At 42.2% G+C, this 17,618-nt stretch overlaps 1 protein-coding gene across 1 annotated transcript in view; it reads left to right on the top strand.

The window, feature by feature from the left end:
- Positions 1-377: 377 nt before the first annotated feature.
- LOC108801534 (ceruloplasmin-like) overlaps positions 378-17,618 on the top strand; it is a gene marked incomplete at its 3' end in the record, with an annotated part of 40,963 nt that continues 23,722 nt past the window's right edge. The window contains exons 1-2 of the mRNA XM_018573423.1: positions 378-1,101; positions 17,322-17,460. Of these exons, the coding sequence (XP_018428925.1) occupies positions 378-1,101; positions 17,322-17,460 (863 nt within the window). The remainder of the gene's footprint in view (positions 1,102-17,321; positions 17,461-17,618) is intronic.

Genomic DNA, 17,618 nt, shown 5'->3' with positions numbered 1-17,618 from the left:
GAAGTCACAGAAGACTCCCCGTGCCCCTGTGCGACAGCAGAAACAATCCCGGATGGAGGTATATGTGTCTCCCCAGGACTCGAGGCCTAAGCCGCGGGAGCGGCCCGGGACACCCGCATACTCCACCCCGACGAGACGTACCCAACCTTCTGCACACCATGATGCCTCCGGTTTCTCGGACGAGGCGACGTTCCCATTTGTGAGTGGGCTCGTGGACCGCAGCCAGGTTGGCTTTGTCCCGGGCCGAGAGGCCCGAGACAACACCATCAGGTGTTGACTGTGGTCCACCTAGCACGTTCCATGTCTAGACCTCTTCTCCTGCTGTCGTTTCTGAGGGAGACGCTAATACATGTGGGCCTGGGAATCAACATGAGGCAATGGATAGGCTCGCTGTACTCGAATCCTACGGCTGTGGTCAGAGTGAATGGGATCCTGTCGGAGCCGTTCGACATTTCGAATGGTACTCATCAGGGAGGTACTCAACAGGGTCCCCTCTTATATTCCTTCTCTCCTTGGATCCACTTCTTAGGACGATACAGACGTCCCCAGATATCAGTGGCCTTGAGTCCAAAGCGGGACACCAGAAAGTTGCTGCCTATGCAGATGATCTCCTACACTATGTATCAAACCCAGAAATATCGCTGCCCAATCTTTTACAAGCTCTGGAGACCTATGGACGCCTCTCAAATTTCAAACTGAACCTCAGTAAATCGAAGGCAGTTAATATCTCGATCCCTGCCAGCCGCCTACGTGGCCTCCAGAGGTCCTTTCAGTTTAAATGGGCGTCATCTCACATCACATATCTAGGGGTATCTATCCCGGCAGACATTAAGGACACCTTTGCTCTGAACTTCATCCCCATTCAGAAACGTATCTTCTCAGATCTGAAGTCCTGGGACCGCTCCACGTTTACGTGGATGGGTCGCAATAGCATTTTAAAAATGACAATTCTGCCCAGACTACTCTATCTCTTCCAAACGTTACCAATTATTGTCCCTGATATGTATCTAAGACAGATGCGTTCTCTCTTCTTGGCCTTTCTGTGGGCTAACAAGAGGGCTCGATTGCGTCATCAGATCCTATCCAGACCTCGAGCGGCGGGTGGGTTGAGCTTTCCAGATCCCGCTCTTTACTACAGAGCGACCCACTTAGCAGTGATTGTGGACTGGTGCTGTACCGTGGTCAGAAACTGTGGGTGGCCTTGGAACAGGAGGATTGCCCGTGGCCGCTACATGGTACCCCATGGATCTCTCCGTAATTGCCACTCTCCTCTTGGAAGAACCCTTTGGTTCGCGCCACGATGCTGGTGGCAGGCAAGGTGCTCCCCTCCCCAGGTTGGGATCCCTGTCAATGTAATGGGGGGATTTACACAGACCGCCAGCGTAAGGGGGGATTTACTCTGATCACCACTTACTGCCCTATAGTGTACATCTATTCAGAAAGAAACAAGCAGTTGCTTGCCTAACTGCAGAACAGTGCAAAGTACAGTACACGTGTATATGTGCATGATGACACGTATCATCCTGTTAACTCTTCTGGATAAAGTTTCTTCTTTACACTAAGTGGTGTTGCACAGAGAGAGATTTTTTCAACTTGAGAATAGTGGCAGGAAGAAAGCCTCGTGATTTTTATGTAACTAGAGCAGGGTGGTTCCACAACTTTTACACCGCCATTCCTGTTCTTAGACAATCAACATCTCCCCTGACACATTATATGGTGTTTGGATTAAGGTGTCTTTGCTACTTATGTGGATATAAATACTTGGGTATATCCCTATTACTTATTAGAACTGAAGAAGTGGCTTGGGTAAGCTGCAAAATGACTTCAATATTACAGAACAAGTCCAGTTACACGTGACTAATTACTTTTAGCTACGACAAAGGGTTATGTGAATTATTCTATGAACACGGGGACAGCACACAAGACAGTGTTGCCCACCATTGCAATCCTCAGCACAGAATAGCACAGTTAAGCACATATCTCCCTAATCTCTCCATATACCGGATGATAAGCACATGGCTCACAAAAATCTTTGTTTATTGTCTAGAAATAATCACCCTTTGTTTCAGCTTCCTTGTAGTCATTTGGAAACTCTTCAAAATCGTCTTAGAACAAATGGACAAATATTGAATCCTTAGTTTATATAACCTTCTAGTTCTTTACAGTTCACGTGGTGTCTGTCAGCTGTACAACTATGACTTTTATTGTTGGAAAATAACTACACATGATGAAAATTTTATTTTGGAAGAAAACTATTATGATGAAAATGTTAGGGGTGTATTTATGTACAAATTCAGGAAGCCGGGTGGCCCGTTATTACCTGCCATCTGGCTTCTTGATTGCCGGGGAAGCCAGCCCCATGCTGATTCGCCGGCTTGATGCTGATTGGCCGGGATGCCTGCTTCCCAGCCAATTAGCATCAAGATGGCCAAACAGCATTGAGCCGCCTTCCTGGCCAATCAGGAAGCCGGAGGCGGGTCATTACCCGCGGCCCGGCTTCCTGATCAGCCAGGAAGCCAGCTCTATGCTGTTTGGCCGACTCGATGCTGATGGGTTGGGAAGCCGGCTTCCCAGTCCATCAGCATCGAAATGGCCAATTAGGAAACTAGAAGGCGGGTTATTACATGCGACCTGGAAAGAAAATATACTAATAACTAGCATGGAGCCGGCTTCCCAGCCAATCAGGAAGCTGGGCGGCAAGTCATTACCTACTGCCCGGCTTCCTGATTGGCCCGTGAAGGCTGAAGCAGATGAGAGAGGGTGCAAGCCGTGACAGAGGGAGCAGGAGCAGTGACTGAAGAAAAGGATCATGTGGACAAGACTGAGACGTGACTGGAATCAGGAACAGGTCGTATGAAAGAGATTGGGGAAAGGGGGTGTACGTTGTCTTTGAGATTGTCTTTGAGATTGTGTGGGGGGTGAGATTGTATGCATTTGCAAATACTAAACTGTTAGTATTTTTTTAAACGGTTAGTGCTTTATATTAAGACTGTTAGTGTTTAAAGTAAGAGAAGGGATTAAGTATACCTTAACTTAGGCCCAGGGCTTTAATATAAATTTAATTTTACCCCAGGACAGTAGCATAAGAAACCCGAGGGCCATAGCATAATAAAGCATAATTAAATCCCACAGCCAAAGTAAATATAAATCAAAATAAATTAAAATAACTACAGGTCTTTATTAAGATAACCCTAGGACTGCAGTCTAATTTAAACTAACTTATCCACAGCACAATGCAGTGTCCTAAAAAAGGAGTTCAAATACTTAGGTGCTAGGCTGAAGGAAAGGACCTCCACAGTGGTATTCTGTGAGATACTGCCAGTGCCACGAGCCACTCCGGACAGACAGCGCGAGTTGCGGGAACTTAACAAGTGGCTCCGAAACTGGTGTCAGAATGAGGGCTTTGGTTTCCTGGAGAACTGGGCTAACTTCTCAGTCGGTTACCGGCTCTTCAGCCGAGACGGGCTGCACCTTACTGGGGAAGGTGCAGCATTTCTGGGGGGGAAAATGGTTAAAAGACTGGATGAGCTATTAAACTAGATAATGGGGTGGAGGGTAAAATAAAAACCAAAAAATTAAATATTAAACAACCAATCGTGACAGATAACACAGAAGGAAAGAATACAGGATTAGATAGTGGGCTAACTCCAGTCAACAGAGTCAACATAGTCAAAGTAGTAAATCAAGCCAATATAGAGAACATACTAAATGTAGTCAATAAAGTAAATCTAATTGCCCAAGGTGATCCAAGGAGGAATGGACCAGCCATGACAGGTACAATTAAAATTAATAGTGGGGAGCAAGAGGGGAGCAAACGTTCAACCAGTAAATGTACAAAAATCAAATGTATGTTCACCAATGCTAGAAGTCTAGCAAATAAAATAGAAGACCTTGAAGTTATGTTACTGGAGGAGGACTATGATATAGTAGGAATAGCAGAAACGTGGTTAGACAGCACACATGATTGGGCTACTAACATAGAAGGCTACAACCTGTTCAGGAGGGACATGCTTGCAAGAAGGTGGGGGGGCATGTATATATGATAAAAACGACCTCATTATGCACATCTGTGACTATATCACGTCAGCTGGTGGAGATGATGTGGAATCTTTATTGTTAGAACTAGATAGAACGGACCTTAGCCATAAACTTATTGTGGGTGTCTGTTCTAAACCTCCAAATATAGGGGAAGAGGAGGAGGCCCACCTACAATCCCAAATAGAAATAGCGGGGAAACAGGGTAATGTTGTGATAATGGGAGACTTCAATTACCCAAGCATCAACTGGGCTAACGGAACTTCCAAAATCGGCAAAGGCTGCCAGTTTTTTTAATATGTTGCGAGACAATTTCAAGGATCAGATGGTTGAGGTCCATAATGCCATCCTAGATCTGATCATCAGCAATAATACGGAGTTGTAATCGGGGAGACACTGGGTAATAGTGATCACAAGGTGATTGATTTTAATATTGGGTGCAAGAAAGGGAAGGGGGATGGGTGGACGAGAAGCCTAAACTTCAGGAAGGCTAACTTTGATAAACTATGCAATATAGTGGGTGAAATCAAATGGGAAAACTTATTTCATAAACTAAACTTTGACCAAAAGTGGGACTGTTTCAAGAACAAATTAAAAAATGCTATTAGCAGGTGTATACCACTGGGTAACAAAAGTAAAAGATCAAAATCAAAGCCAATGTGGCTAAATAAAACAGTAAAACAACACATTAAGGAAAAGAAAGTGGCATTTACTAAGTATAAAACGGGGGGGGGGGGGGGGCCAGTATTGGCATTCGATAACTACAAAGAATATAATAAAAGATGTAAACTGGTAGTCCGGGCAGCTAAAATTGAATGTGAGAAATATATCGCCAAAGTTAGTAAAAGGAACCCAACAAAATGTATCAATACATAAACATTAAAAAGGGGAGGACATAAATGGGACGTTACTCACAAACGACAGGGAGAGGGCCGAGACGCTAAATACTTTTTTCTCGTCAGTATTCAACAAGGAAAAAGACGTGTTTAGTGTACACGATAAAACACAATTTTTACCAATAAATACACCTGAGTGGTTGACTGAAACTGGGATACAACATAGGCTTAAACTACTAAATGCAAATAAAGCATTAGGACCTGATAATCTACATCCCAAGGTACTCAAGGAACTGAACAAGAAGATAACGAGACCATTGTTCCTCATTTTTAAGGAATCCGTAATGGCTGGTAGAGTGCCAAGCGACTGGCGAAGGGCTAATGTGGTACCTATATTCAAAAAAGGGTCAAAATGCCAACCCGGGAACTATAGACCAGTTAGTCTGACATGCATAGTATGTAAACTGTTAGTGGAATTCGTCCGGGATCATGGCATAATAACTGATAACCAGCATGGATTTAGGAAGGATCGTTCTTGCCAGACCAACCTGTTGACCTTTTACGAAGAGGTAAGTAGAGATCTGGATGGAGGGAGGCCGGTGGACATAGTATATCTGGACTTTTCCAAAGCATTTGATACGGTGCCACATAAACGCTTGTTATACAAGCTAAGGGCTATGGGCATAGATTAATTAGTGTGCACGTGGATAGAAAACTGGCTACAGGAACGTGTACAAAGAGTATCGATAAACGGCACCTTTTCAGACTGGGCTGAGGTCATGAGTGGTGTTCCCCAGTGTTCTGTGCTGGTTGCCATGCTTTTTAACCTGTTTATTAATGATATAGGGGAGGGAGTAGCCGTGTCTCAGTGTTTGCTGATGATACGAAAATTGGGGAGTGGGCAACTGTATGGCAGATAAAGTTCAATGTCGATAAATGTAAGGTAATGCACCTTGGAGTTAAAAATAGGCAAATGGACTATACACTTATGGGTATGCCGCTAGGGAAGTCGGAAACGGAGAAGGATTTAGGGGTCATCATAGACCGCAGATTGAACAACAGCTCGCAGTACCAGGCTGCTGTAAACAAAGCAAGTAGAGTCCTGTCTTGAATTAAGAAGGAAATGTATTGCAGGGTCAAATCTAGAATTTTGCCACTCTACAGATCACTGGTTCGGCCTCATCTGGAGTATGCGGTCCAGTTTTGGTCTCCGATACTCAGAAAAGATGTCCTTGAGCTGGGAAAAGTCGACAGGAGGGCAACCAAACTCATTAAGGGGTTCGAGGACCTGAACTATGAAACAAGGTTGTTAAAATTAAATATGTTCTCCTTGGAGGTTAGGAGATTAAGGGGGAACATGATTTTCCTGTACAAACTATTCAATGGTGACAGCAACATTGTTAGCAAACTGTTTATGGTTAGCTCCGTAACAAAGACCAGAGGGCACCACCAAAAATTGGTGGAATAAAAAATTCAACACACAGGGCGCAAGGGGTTCTTCACAGTTAGAGCGGTTAAGGTCTGGAACTCGCTGCCGAAGGAAGTGATTTCAGGTAAGAGTGTGGAATCATTCAAAAAACTCTTGGACGAGTTCCTCGGAGACCATAACATACAGGGGTACAGGTACTCCTAAGAGCAAAATCACACATGGACTAACACACACACACACACACACACACACCTGCTTAAACATAAATGCACACACGCAATAGGTTGGACTTGATTATTCAACCTCAAATACTATGTAAACTATGTAATACCAGGAAATTACTGCATTATTGCCATTAGATGGAGCTGAGGAGCATGGAAAAAAAGCTCCAATCTGCATATGCAATATGACAAGCTGAGGATCATTTTATACTGTACATTAATTGTGTTCAGAACACCCACAGACATCTGATTCCAGGCTTCTGTTGCAACAAAAGTTTATTTTTTTTTAAGTTTAATATATTTTTATTTCCATATTTATAGGTATAAACAAACATACATACATAAATACATTCTGGTCACGAACATGTATCAAAAGACTTCATATCAAAGGGTAGGTGTTTCAGAAGCCGTAATCAACAATCTCTAAATTCTCGAGAAAGGCTTCAACCTTGCTTTATTACAACACGTACATAATCCTACCCTTTATTTTACAAGACCTCTTATTATTCTACCAATTTACCCGTTTCTCCCTTTTATTCAATACTATAAATAAATCTGCTATAGTCTTCTCTCCCCTAAATGTGAATTCCTTTATATTATACTCCCCCTCTACCCTATCATAACCACTCGAGTGAATATGTTCCCTATTTCTATGTAAGGCCCTTAACAATATTCCTAACCCTGTGATTAACCCTCTACTTATTTAACCATAATGCCCTTTTAACCTTGTTTCAAGGTTGCACATCCTCCATCTGTACGATCAAATTATTTATGTTATTTAACCCCTGTAACATATCCTGTATTTCTAATTACTAAAGCCTTGTAAACATCCCTCCAAATCCATTTCTCTTCTCAAATAGTGTGTTTGATAACCCTCGGACTTCCCTTTCTCCCACAGTCTATCAGCCATCTTCCACTTTCTTACATACATACAGGTCGAATGCATTTGTGGTCTAATATATATACCCATGTTTATCTTTTTTACCATTATCCTCAGCGATTAGTTCCTCCATGTATCTTATTTCCTCCATCGTGGTCTCCCATCCTTCTAATGAGGAGGGAATCCTAGATTTCCAACCCCTTGATATGTTAACTCTAGCCGCGGCCAGCACAAACTTTAAAACATTTATCTTTATATTTTTTATGGGGCCAGGGATCAGGGACAGCAATGCTAGTACGGGATCGTTCTCCACACTTAAATTACCTATGGAACGATAAACTTCGAATATTAGTTCCCAGAATGGTTGAATTCTGGGGCAACTCCACCAGATATGCAGGTATGTGCCCTCCTCAACGCTACATCTCCAGCATCTATCTGACTCTCCCGGGTTTATGTGTTTAATTCCTTCAGGGCATCTATACCATCTTGCAAGTATTTTGAAGTTTTTTTCTTGGTAAAATGAGGATTTGACAGAACTGTGTGTCATAAAGAATATTCTTCTCCATTCTTCCTCTGAGATCTATCTCCTCAACTCCTGTTCCCATCTCTTTATATATTTTGTATGACCTCTAGCTTCTTCCTCTCTCAGTAGATTATAAACCACTGATAGTGCATGCTCAACCCTTGTTTTCCGCAGGCATAACTTCTCAAATGTAGTGAATGGTCTATTTAGGGGTTTAAATACCCTTAGATTTCTAATGAAGTCTGTTAATTGAATTGACTCCATCCATAGCTTTCCATTATTTTGTTTCTCGGGTCTAAGCTCTGATTTTAGGACTTCCTTTCCTTTCTCTAAAACCTGCCAAATCTGTGCGTGAGAAAAATTATCTATATTTAGGAAGGAGACCGTCTGCATACCGGGTGGGAATTGTGGGTTCACTGCTATAGGGGTCATGGGACCTGGGCAGGAAGATAGATTGTATTTATATATAGATCTATCCCACATTTTTAATACTGCTTTAGCTAAGTATGGCATAGTGTTCATATGTGGTCTTGCGTCTGCTACCACCCATGGAATATTCTTCAAGGGGATAATGGCTATATTTGTCTCTAGGTTTACTCCCCCTCTGACTTGATTACTATAGGTCCAGTCCAACATTCTCATTATTAGTGCTGCTTTATGATATAGGGTGAAGTCTGGTATTCCCAACCCACCCCTTGATTTTGGTCTGGTTAACACTTTAACACTAATCCGTGGAGTTTTGCTGGCCCATATAAATTTTATTGCTGCCGTTTTAAGTTTTTGAAAAAAAGATCTTGGCAGCAAAATGGGTACAGTTTGGAACCTGTATAGTATTTTGGGCAAAATATCCATTTTAAGTACATTAGCCCTCCCAATCCATGACAAATTCGCACTGCTCCAAATTTTGAACTGGGCAAATAACTTATCTATGCAGTCTCTAAAGTTAATAGCGTATAGAGTATTTAGATCCTTAGGAATATATATACCCAAATAAACGATATACTTGGCTTTCCATCTAAATGAGTAGCTTTCCCTTAGGCACTGTTGTACTTCCTCTGTTAGTGATATATTCATGAATTCCGATTTTGATATATTAATATGGAAATTACTCAGATCCCCATACTTCCTCAATTCCATAAGGATATTGGGCATTGTTACCTGTGGGGATGTTATAAATAGGAGTAGGTCGTCCGCATATAATGCGAGTTTATGATGTTGTGTAGTAGCAGATATACCCTTAATCAAGGGGTTTTGTCTAATAGTGTTTGCTAGTTGTTCCATCACTATTACATATAGCAGAGGTGAAAGGGGGCATCCTTGACGGGTGCCATTTAATATAGGGAAGGGGTTTGATATTTCCCCGTTAACCCTAACTTTTGCAGTTGGATTTACATATAGGGCCATTATCTTTGCTATAAATTTCTCTCCTACACCCACTTGTGCAAGTGATTCCCTGAGGAAGAGCCAGTTTACTCTATCGAATGCTTTCTCAGCATCAACTGAGAGTAGGCACATTGCTTGATTCTCCTTCTGCGCTAATCCTATCAAGTTAATGACCCTAGTTGTACTATCTCTAGCCTCCCTCCCCTGGACAAAACCTGTTTGATCTCCATGGTTTTGGGTAGAATTACTTTTAATCTGGAGGCCAGTATTTTTGCGTATAGCTTAAGATCTATATTTATTAAGGATATGGGACGATATTCTGTAAGATCCTTCCCAGGTCTGGGTATTAGAGATATATGCGCCTCTAATGTTTGTGTAGGGAAGGGACAATTTTTTGTAACAACATTACACACATCAGTAAAGAAAGGTCTTAATAATTCCTCAAATTGTTTATAGAATCTGGCTGTGAAACCATCCGGTCCTGGGGCCTTACTGGCCTTTAAGGAGGCAAATGCCTCCTTAATTTCTTTTTCTGTGAATGTTAAATTCAACATTTCGCCGTCTTCCTTACTGAATACTGCCAAGTTAGCTTCTTTTACATAACTCTGGATTTTACTTATGTATCTATCAGGAGACATATCTGCATACCTGCCTCGTATTGAGTAAAGTGACGCATAACATTTTCTAAATGTTTCTGTTATTGAAGACGAGGAATGTTGAATAATCCCACTCGCATCTTTAATCCGTGTTATATTTGTTTTAGAGGTTCTAGGATGAATTTTCCTAGCCAGCAGCTTTCCACATTTATCCCCTTCTTCATAGAAGTATTTTTTGCTTTTATCCCTAGCAATTTGTGTTTGTTGGTCCAGAATCTGGCGGATGTCCCTTCTCACCTCATATAGTTGAGAAAAATAATTATTTTGGGGGTCATTCGCTTTATTCCTGGTCTCCAATTCACACAACTTACTAAAAAGACCTTTCAGCTTACTGGCCCTTTCTTTTTTTAATCTGGAGCCGTGTTTAACTAGGGTACCTCTAATAACGCATTTCAGAGCCTCCCATTGCATGGGTATTGACGTAGTGTCTTTTTGATGATCTTTTATGAAGTTTTTTATTGTGGAGATTACTTCTTCCTGGCACGCTGTGTTTTTTAATAAATTATCGTTTAATCTCCAGGTTCCCTTCCCTTTATATCCATTTTCTAGCTTGAATGTCAATATTACTGGTGCATGGTCTGACCAAAGGATTGGTCCTATTTCAATCTCTGGATCCTTATCTAGGATTTTCTGGTGCAGCCAAACATGATCTATTCTGCTATAAGTTTAATGCACTGTAGAGAAATATGTTAAGTCTCTCTTTGTGGGATTTAATATACGCCAGCCGTCCACAAGCCCCATTTTATCCATTTTAATTCTTAGTTTTTTTTAACCCCTTTACCGGTAGGGGCAACTTACTTGTAGTGTCTAGTTCTGTATCAAAAGTTAAATTCATATCCCCATCACCATTTTCGTACCTGCTCCATAAAATTCAAACCTATTCAATATCTTTATACAAAACTCGTGTTGTCCCTTATTTGTTGCGTAGATATTTGCTAGTGAATACATTTGATTGCGGTACAAGAATTTCATAAAAATATATCTCCCATTTTCATCTATTTCTGTGTCTATTTCTTCCAATAGTGCATTTTTGTGTATTCCTATTGATACCCCTTTAGCTTTAATTTCTATATTAGTGCTGTGATACCAATTAGTGTAATATTTATTCCTTATCTCTGCGTGCACCCCCTTCTTAAAATGTGTTTCCTGTATACATAGAACATCTATATTTTTTTTATGCAAGTGGTACAAAACCTGTGAACGTTTATCTGGCGTGTTAAAACCTCTAACATAAGTGGCAATTGCTAGACTACCCATATCCAAGTTGAGTGACTCTCAAAAATTCTTAAGCATAAAACCTGAACCCATACATTACAACAAAATCTTACTAACACATTCCTACCAACATTTATTCTTACATCTTCTATACAGTAAATATGTTCTTGTATGCAGGATGGTGCATTTTTTTTTGGCCCATCCTGCATAAACCAATCAAGAACCAGCCCAAAACAAAAGAAAAAAAAATGGGCTCTATTGGGGTTGTAGGGGCCAGATATCCGTCCGTCCAATGCTATTTTGTCACACCTTCCTCTATTATATTTATTAACGGTTTACTACAGTCCAACCCTGGTTTTGTTGTTCACTAGTTGTAGTTAGGTCCTTTGGCCAATCAGGTAGGGGTATCGATGGCATATCGAATGTTTCCAGAAAAATTGGGAGATCTTCCAGTGTCCTGAATTTTACCGTTTTCCCGTCTCTGTGAGCTATTAACTGAAAAAGGAACCCCCATCTGTATCTTATTCCTCTCTCCTGCAGGACCTCGAGTAGGGGTCTCAGGGCCCTTCTAAGCATCAAAGTTTGTTTTGAAAGATCCGGAAAAAAGGTCACTGTGTATCCCTCATGTGTTATTATTTTCTTAGTTCTTATTGCTGAAAATATTGCTTCTCTTTCCAGAAAATTTTGTAGGCGGCAGATCACGTCTCTGGGCCTTGTTGAATCTCTTTTAATAAATCCAGGTACTCTGTATGCAGCCTCCAAAGATATTTCCTCTTCTGGGGTTTTATCCATTATTCCATTTAAAACAGACTTAATTGTTGAAAAGAGAGCTAGCGGGTCTACTGACTCTGGTATACCACGTACCCGTATATTATTCCGTCTACTTCTGTTTTCCATATCATCAATTTTAAGTACCATGTCATGGATCAAAGTAGCCTGTTTGTTAATGATTTTATGTTGTAAATCCATCCTGGAAGAACCCATTTCCAGATTTTCTTCTAGCTCCCTTACTCTGTTTCCTATTTTTGAAATGTCCGTTTTTAACACTTGCAATTCCTCTTATATGTCGTTTCAAGTCTTGATATATATCCTTCCATATCCCCCTTAATGGGGAGAGATCTCAAATATTGTCCCATATCCTGCTGCTCCATCCCCTCCTGCTCCATTATCTCCGGTCTGTCATTAGTTTTTTGGCTGTCTGTCCCCCGGGCTATGTCTAATACATGACTTTGCACGATTCTGTCCTCATTATACTTATTTGAGCTAGCCCGATCATTCCCATTACTAGGAGAGGCAGGTGCCATCATCCTATTGTCCCCACCTTGTGAATAACGAGAACGGGTACCTGAAAAGTATGCCCCAATCTTCGATGTGGAACTCCGTCTCATTGATGCTGTTAGCAGGGGCTGCTGCGGTGATGGCTGCTTCTCCTTCTTCTTTCCCTTGCCTCCCATTGTATAGTCTTTGGAGTAACTGGTTCAGGGAAGAGAGGTAGAGGCTCACGTCTGTTAGGCTGCTGTGAGTGTTCTGCAGATGGGGACTGGCAGTGGGTCCAGACAGGCAGGGTGGAGGGCTGAGTGGAGCCAGATCGAGCGGCGGCAAGGAATGCAGAAATGCCGAGTGCCGGGTTTCGGTGCCGGGTTTCGACCAAGGACGACTTTCGGCTAGTGTTCATTTCTCATCCGGAAGGGCTGTATAGCGTAGCGAGGAGAGTGTGCTCAGACCAGGTCTCCGTAGCGTTGCATTACGCGGTGAAGCTTGTGTGCGGACGGGCGGGCGCACTCACGCTACATCATCACAGCGCGCCACACACCCGTGTGATCAAAGTTTAATTTTTACCAGAATACTTTCAAACACTAAAGAGCTGCAGAGGCTTTTGCTTTTCACATTACATCATTAAGGGCTTTTGTCAATGGCATCAGTATGACATGCTTCTGAGATCATTCAGAATTCATTGACAGGTACATTTGACCTGAAGACAACCTCCATATGACCTTCATTTGACCTACATGAAGTGGGTTTTGCATTCCAGTAGACTTGTATAGGAATGCAAAACTCATCTGGTGTGGCCATTGACACAAACCCTGGGCCTGCTCAGGTAATTACAACGAAGGAAGACCCTCTCACCCAGCAGTCAGTTTGATAAAAGCACTTGCAAGGCTTACATCAAAATCGCAGGACATAAAAAGGTGTCTAATGCGCAGTAAATTTAAAAAAATATTAAAATAAGGACTAGTAACAGACAGGAGATTTGGTATGCTTCACACAGACAGTTGCATGATTCCCTCTGGAGATGAGATGCAGAAGACAAGGACCAAAAGTAGAAAATATAATAGTAGTATATGAAAAAACAATTCTCAGCTAATAATCAGTATGTACATTGCAAACTTGATTATATGACATATGACAAAAGGCTCAGTTAAGTAAGCCATGACAATCAATATTTGCCATGGCAATCATTTTCAGCAATAAAAGCCAAGAGCTTTACCTAATCACATTGCTGGAATTGATCATCATAGCAAATGTGTGTATTATAGTTTAGTAAAGTGAGTCTAGTATATGTTTTCTTTGGAGTACAATAGCTCTTGGCATGGAAATAAACTCATATAAAACTAATTTTCCCTCCCAATATGGACCTGCCAACAATTTCTACTGATTGTGCCTATGGAAATTTAACTTATACCAGATCATTCTGAAATTTGGCTGTCCTCATAAAATACCTATAAACACTTTAAGAAGATTAACTGCAGGTAACAATACAAAAGTCAGTGGACTAATAATTCTGTTTAGATGTGTCTTCATGTAAAGGAGAACTAAAAAAAAAATCTAGTAGCACAATAGGCATATGAGATTTTTCTCTAATGTTTGGTTGTCTATGTTCGCTGTAGGATCTGAAAGTGAATCACCCCTTTTGAAGACAAAAACAGAGTGACAAATATGCCAAAGGTTCAACTTCTAACCTCTCCTAATGTTACTCGCTGAGGGTGGAGCATAATTTATTTCTAAAAGTTTAGTGATGGTCAGGGTAAAAAGCAGGGTGCCAGCAAACTAAAAATTTTAAAAGTATGGTGGTTTGCTGTACTGAGGTGTTGCCACCACCAAACCTTGGTTGCTAAAGTCAGATATGGGTGGTGGAAGATAATTTCCTCTCACATACCTGGGGAAACCCAAGATGTTGATGTGGCTTCATTTGCCCCGCCAATCCAAGAGCTTCTGGAGATGAAGATAGTAGAAACAAGGGCGATAGAGTGGTACAAATGCTTATGAGGTACTTAAGGCAGCAGGTTCAAAGTCATGATTAGGCCGAGGCCAGGGCCGTCTTTACCGCAGGGCAAAAGGGGCATTTGCCCGGGGGCCCTATAAATTACAGGGGCCCACAACAGTTGTCCCTTTTGCCCCCAACAGCAGAGAAAAAAAGAGCCGCGGCAGTGTCGGTTGGGAGATTGACAGGCCATTCATTGTCATTCACCCTGCCCGACAGACCGCAGCCAGGAGGGAGGGAGGGAGGGGGGTGTGTCACTGATCCCCCACGCTCAACGCTGGTGTTCTGCCGGGAGAGGAGTGAGAAGGAGGGGGCAAGGCTAATAAACGAGCGACGAGCAGACTAGCTCCCGGAGCCCCAGGGGAGCCGCCAGCACGTGCCCAGCAGAGCAGAGAGCCAAGGCTATCCTGCATTGCGCCCAGGAGAATGGTGAGGAGAAGACACCTGGGAAAGGTAAGAGTCTGTTTCAGGAAGGGGGGTGGGGGGGTTGGGGGAGGGATGGATTACAGGGGGTCCTGCAGAACTTGCCTGAGAAGCTGGGGGGTTTTCATTATAATGAATTGCTGGGACTTGTAGTCCTGCTTAGCTGGTGGGATTCTGCAAAGCTGTATAATGATTATACAGCAATGCAGAATAGCATCAACTATGCAGGACTACAAGTCTCAGCAATACATCATATTTTTAAGTAGGGATGCACCAGTGCCAGTACTGGGCATTTTCACGTGTACTCTTACTTGTGAAAATACCCGATACTAAGCACAGATACCGGTGTTCTGTTGAGAACGCTGACCTAGCTGAATTTCCCAACGTCTGCATCTGCGCGTGCGCACAGACCAGTATTATCGAGGTAACCGGGATTCATTGACAACGTATTTAGTTTAAAATCGTTAATTGTGACCGTTAATAATATGCCATCCATCATTTACTGCCATGGACGACATATTATTAATGGTCACAATTAACGATTACAAACTAATTCTTTGTAAATAAATGGCGGTTTCCTTGTTAATGCGACAGAACACTGGCACTAAATTTTTAAACTGAAGTGGCTGCCTGAGGTCCCATGCTTGGTAGGGACCTTGGCAGCCTTCCTGTTAACCACACGGTGCCTGTTTATAGTGCCTTCCCATGGCGGAAGGGGGTTTGGGGGGGCTCTTCATGGTTTCTTGCAGTGGGGCCCTGAAGTTTCTAGTTACGACACTGAATATAGATTGTATTTTTCTGTTTATTGTTATTTGTTATTAAAAAATAACAAATATAAATAATTAAATGCTGTGGAAGGAAATACAATTAATTGGCTTAGTAATATTAGATAAAATATGATTTCATGTTTCTCGGTGTGTACATAACTATAATTTTTTAAATAATATTTACTTTTATTTCAAACACCTTTTAGGGCCCATTCACACCAATTGTGGTGGGTTCCAGAGCGGTAGCTGCTGAAACGCACAGCAATTGCACACTAAATTTCCTCCTGTGTTCTGGGGTGGGAGGGGGCGTGGCTGTGCATTGAAGTCAATGGCACTGCAGCCACGCCCCCACCCGCACTGGATCGGAGGCATGGCAAAACATTGCCTGCATTCCGGTCTAGTGCAAACGTTTTGCCATGCGTCCGATTGCACTGCAGACGGAGGTGTGGCTGCGGTGCTATTGACTTCAATGCACCATATGCCCCCTCCCGCCCCAGAACAAAGGAGGAAATTTGGTGTTCAATTGCTTTGTGTTCCAGCAGCTACTGCTCTGGAACGCACAGCAATTGGTGTGAATAGGAACTTAATATGCATAGCATTCCTGTGGAGCTCTGCTATACACTCACACACTGCACATTACTGTGAGTCTTGTTGCTGTGATGCTTAGTGATATACTCATGCACACTGCACATTACTGTTAGGCTAGATTCACACCTGGGCGATCCGTGAACCTGCGGCAATCGTGCACAATGACACCACCAGTGTGATTGGCAGTGGTGGGCAAAAATGTGACCGTGTGGCCATCTGTTTGGTCCCATAATTGCCCACCACTGCTGATCGCACTGGCGGTGCCATTATTTTCTAATGGCACCCCAGTCACGCCAGGCGGATCGTGAGGTTTCCCACCGCAATACTGGCCGTGCAATTAAATACGATCAGGGCTAAAAAAGCCGTGTGTCATGTGTACTTTTTTGTAGCGATTGTTGTGTGGCTGTAACCCTATTGAAATCAATGGGGCCGCACGGCAATCGCTGTGTGCAATTGTGCACAATCGCGCAGCCCCGGGATCTCCCATATCTGAACCTAGCCTCAGTTTTTGTGATATACTCATACACACTGCACTTTACTGTGAGTTTTATTGCCTTTTAGGGCCCAAGAAAATGCTTGCCCAGGGTCCAATCAGTATTAAAGACGGGCCTGGCCGAGGCCATCAATGGGTAAGCAATGTTGTAAAAGACTGGAGACAAGGGTGTAGTTAGGATCAGGCTGAGGTTCACAACAGGTGAGCAGTGAAATACCAAGGTTGGTATTTCAGCAGAGGTCCAAAGCAAGGTCAGCAAGAGGGCAAGCATGGAACCATAACAGGTCAAATTAGGCCAGGTCACAGAAAATTGCACGCTCAAATGCACAATAATTCAGAGCATGTTCATGTTCCTGCTCCAGCTGCTGAGCCGCAGAATCTTGCTGAAATTTCCCATCTAGGATAACAAACATAAATATAGACCAGACATGGGATCAAATCTTTGCTCAATATACAATATGGGGTTGCCAAGTGCTTTGTGCCAACAAACAGCATTAGGTGAGAAAATGTTTGTGAATCAATCCATTGTTCTAGTGCTCTCTTGATGCTTTATAAATGGTTACAGTCACTAGCTTTAATCCACACACCAGCACAATGATGCTCTTTGCAGTATACCTGTTCAGTTACTTCTATGTTGGAGGTGCAGCAGGAATAAATAGAGAATTCTGGATTGCCATTCAAGAAAAAACATGGGATTATGCTCCCAGTGGCTTTAATAAAATTTCTGGAAAACCTATTGATGTGGATGAGTAAGTACTACGCAATTTTCATTTTTAAATTGCTTTTAAAATATAGAAAACCCTAAAGCGTTGGGTTATCACAGTATAATAAAGGTCATAGGTAATATGGTAAAGATTAATGTTTAAAAAGCAGAAAACATATATATATATATATACACCTATATATA

The sequence above is a fragment of the Nanorana parkeri genome, unplaced genomic scaffold (assembly GCF_000935625.1).
Source record: "Nanorana parkeri isolate BGI_ZX_2015 unplaced genomic scaffold, ASM93562v1 scaffold2374, whole genome shotgun sequence".
In the NCBI taxonomy this organism is placed as follows: Eukaryota; Metazoa; Chordata; class Amphibia; order Anura; family Dicroglossidae; genus Nanorana; species Nanorana parkeri.
The sequence above is the reverse complement of the archived record's forward strand: the minus strand, read 5'-3'. Positions and strand labels throughout refer to the sequence as shown.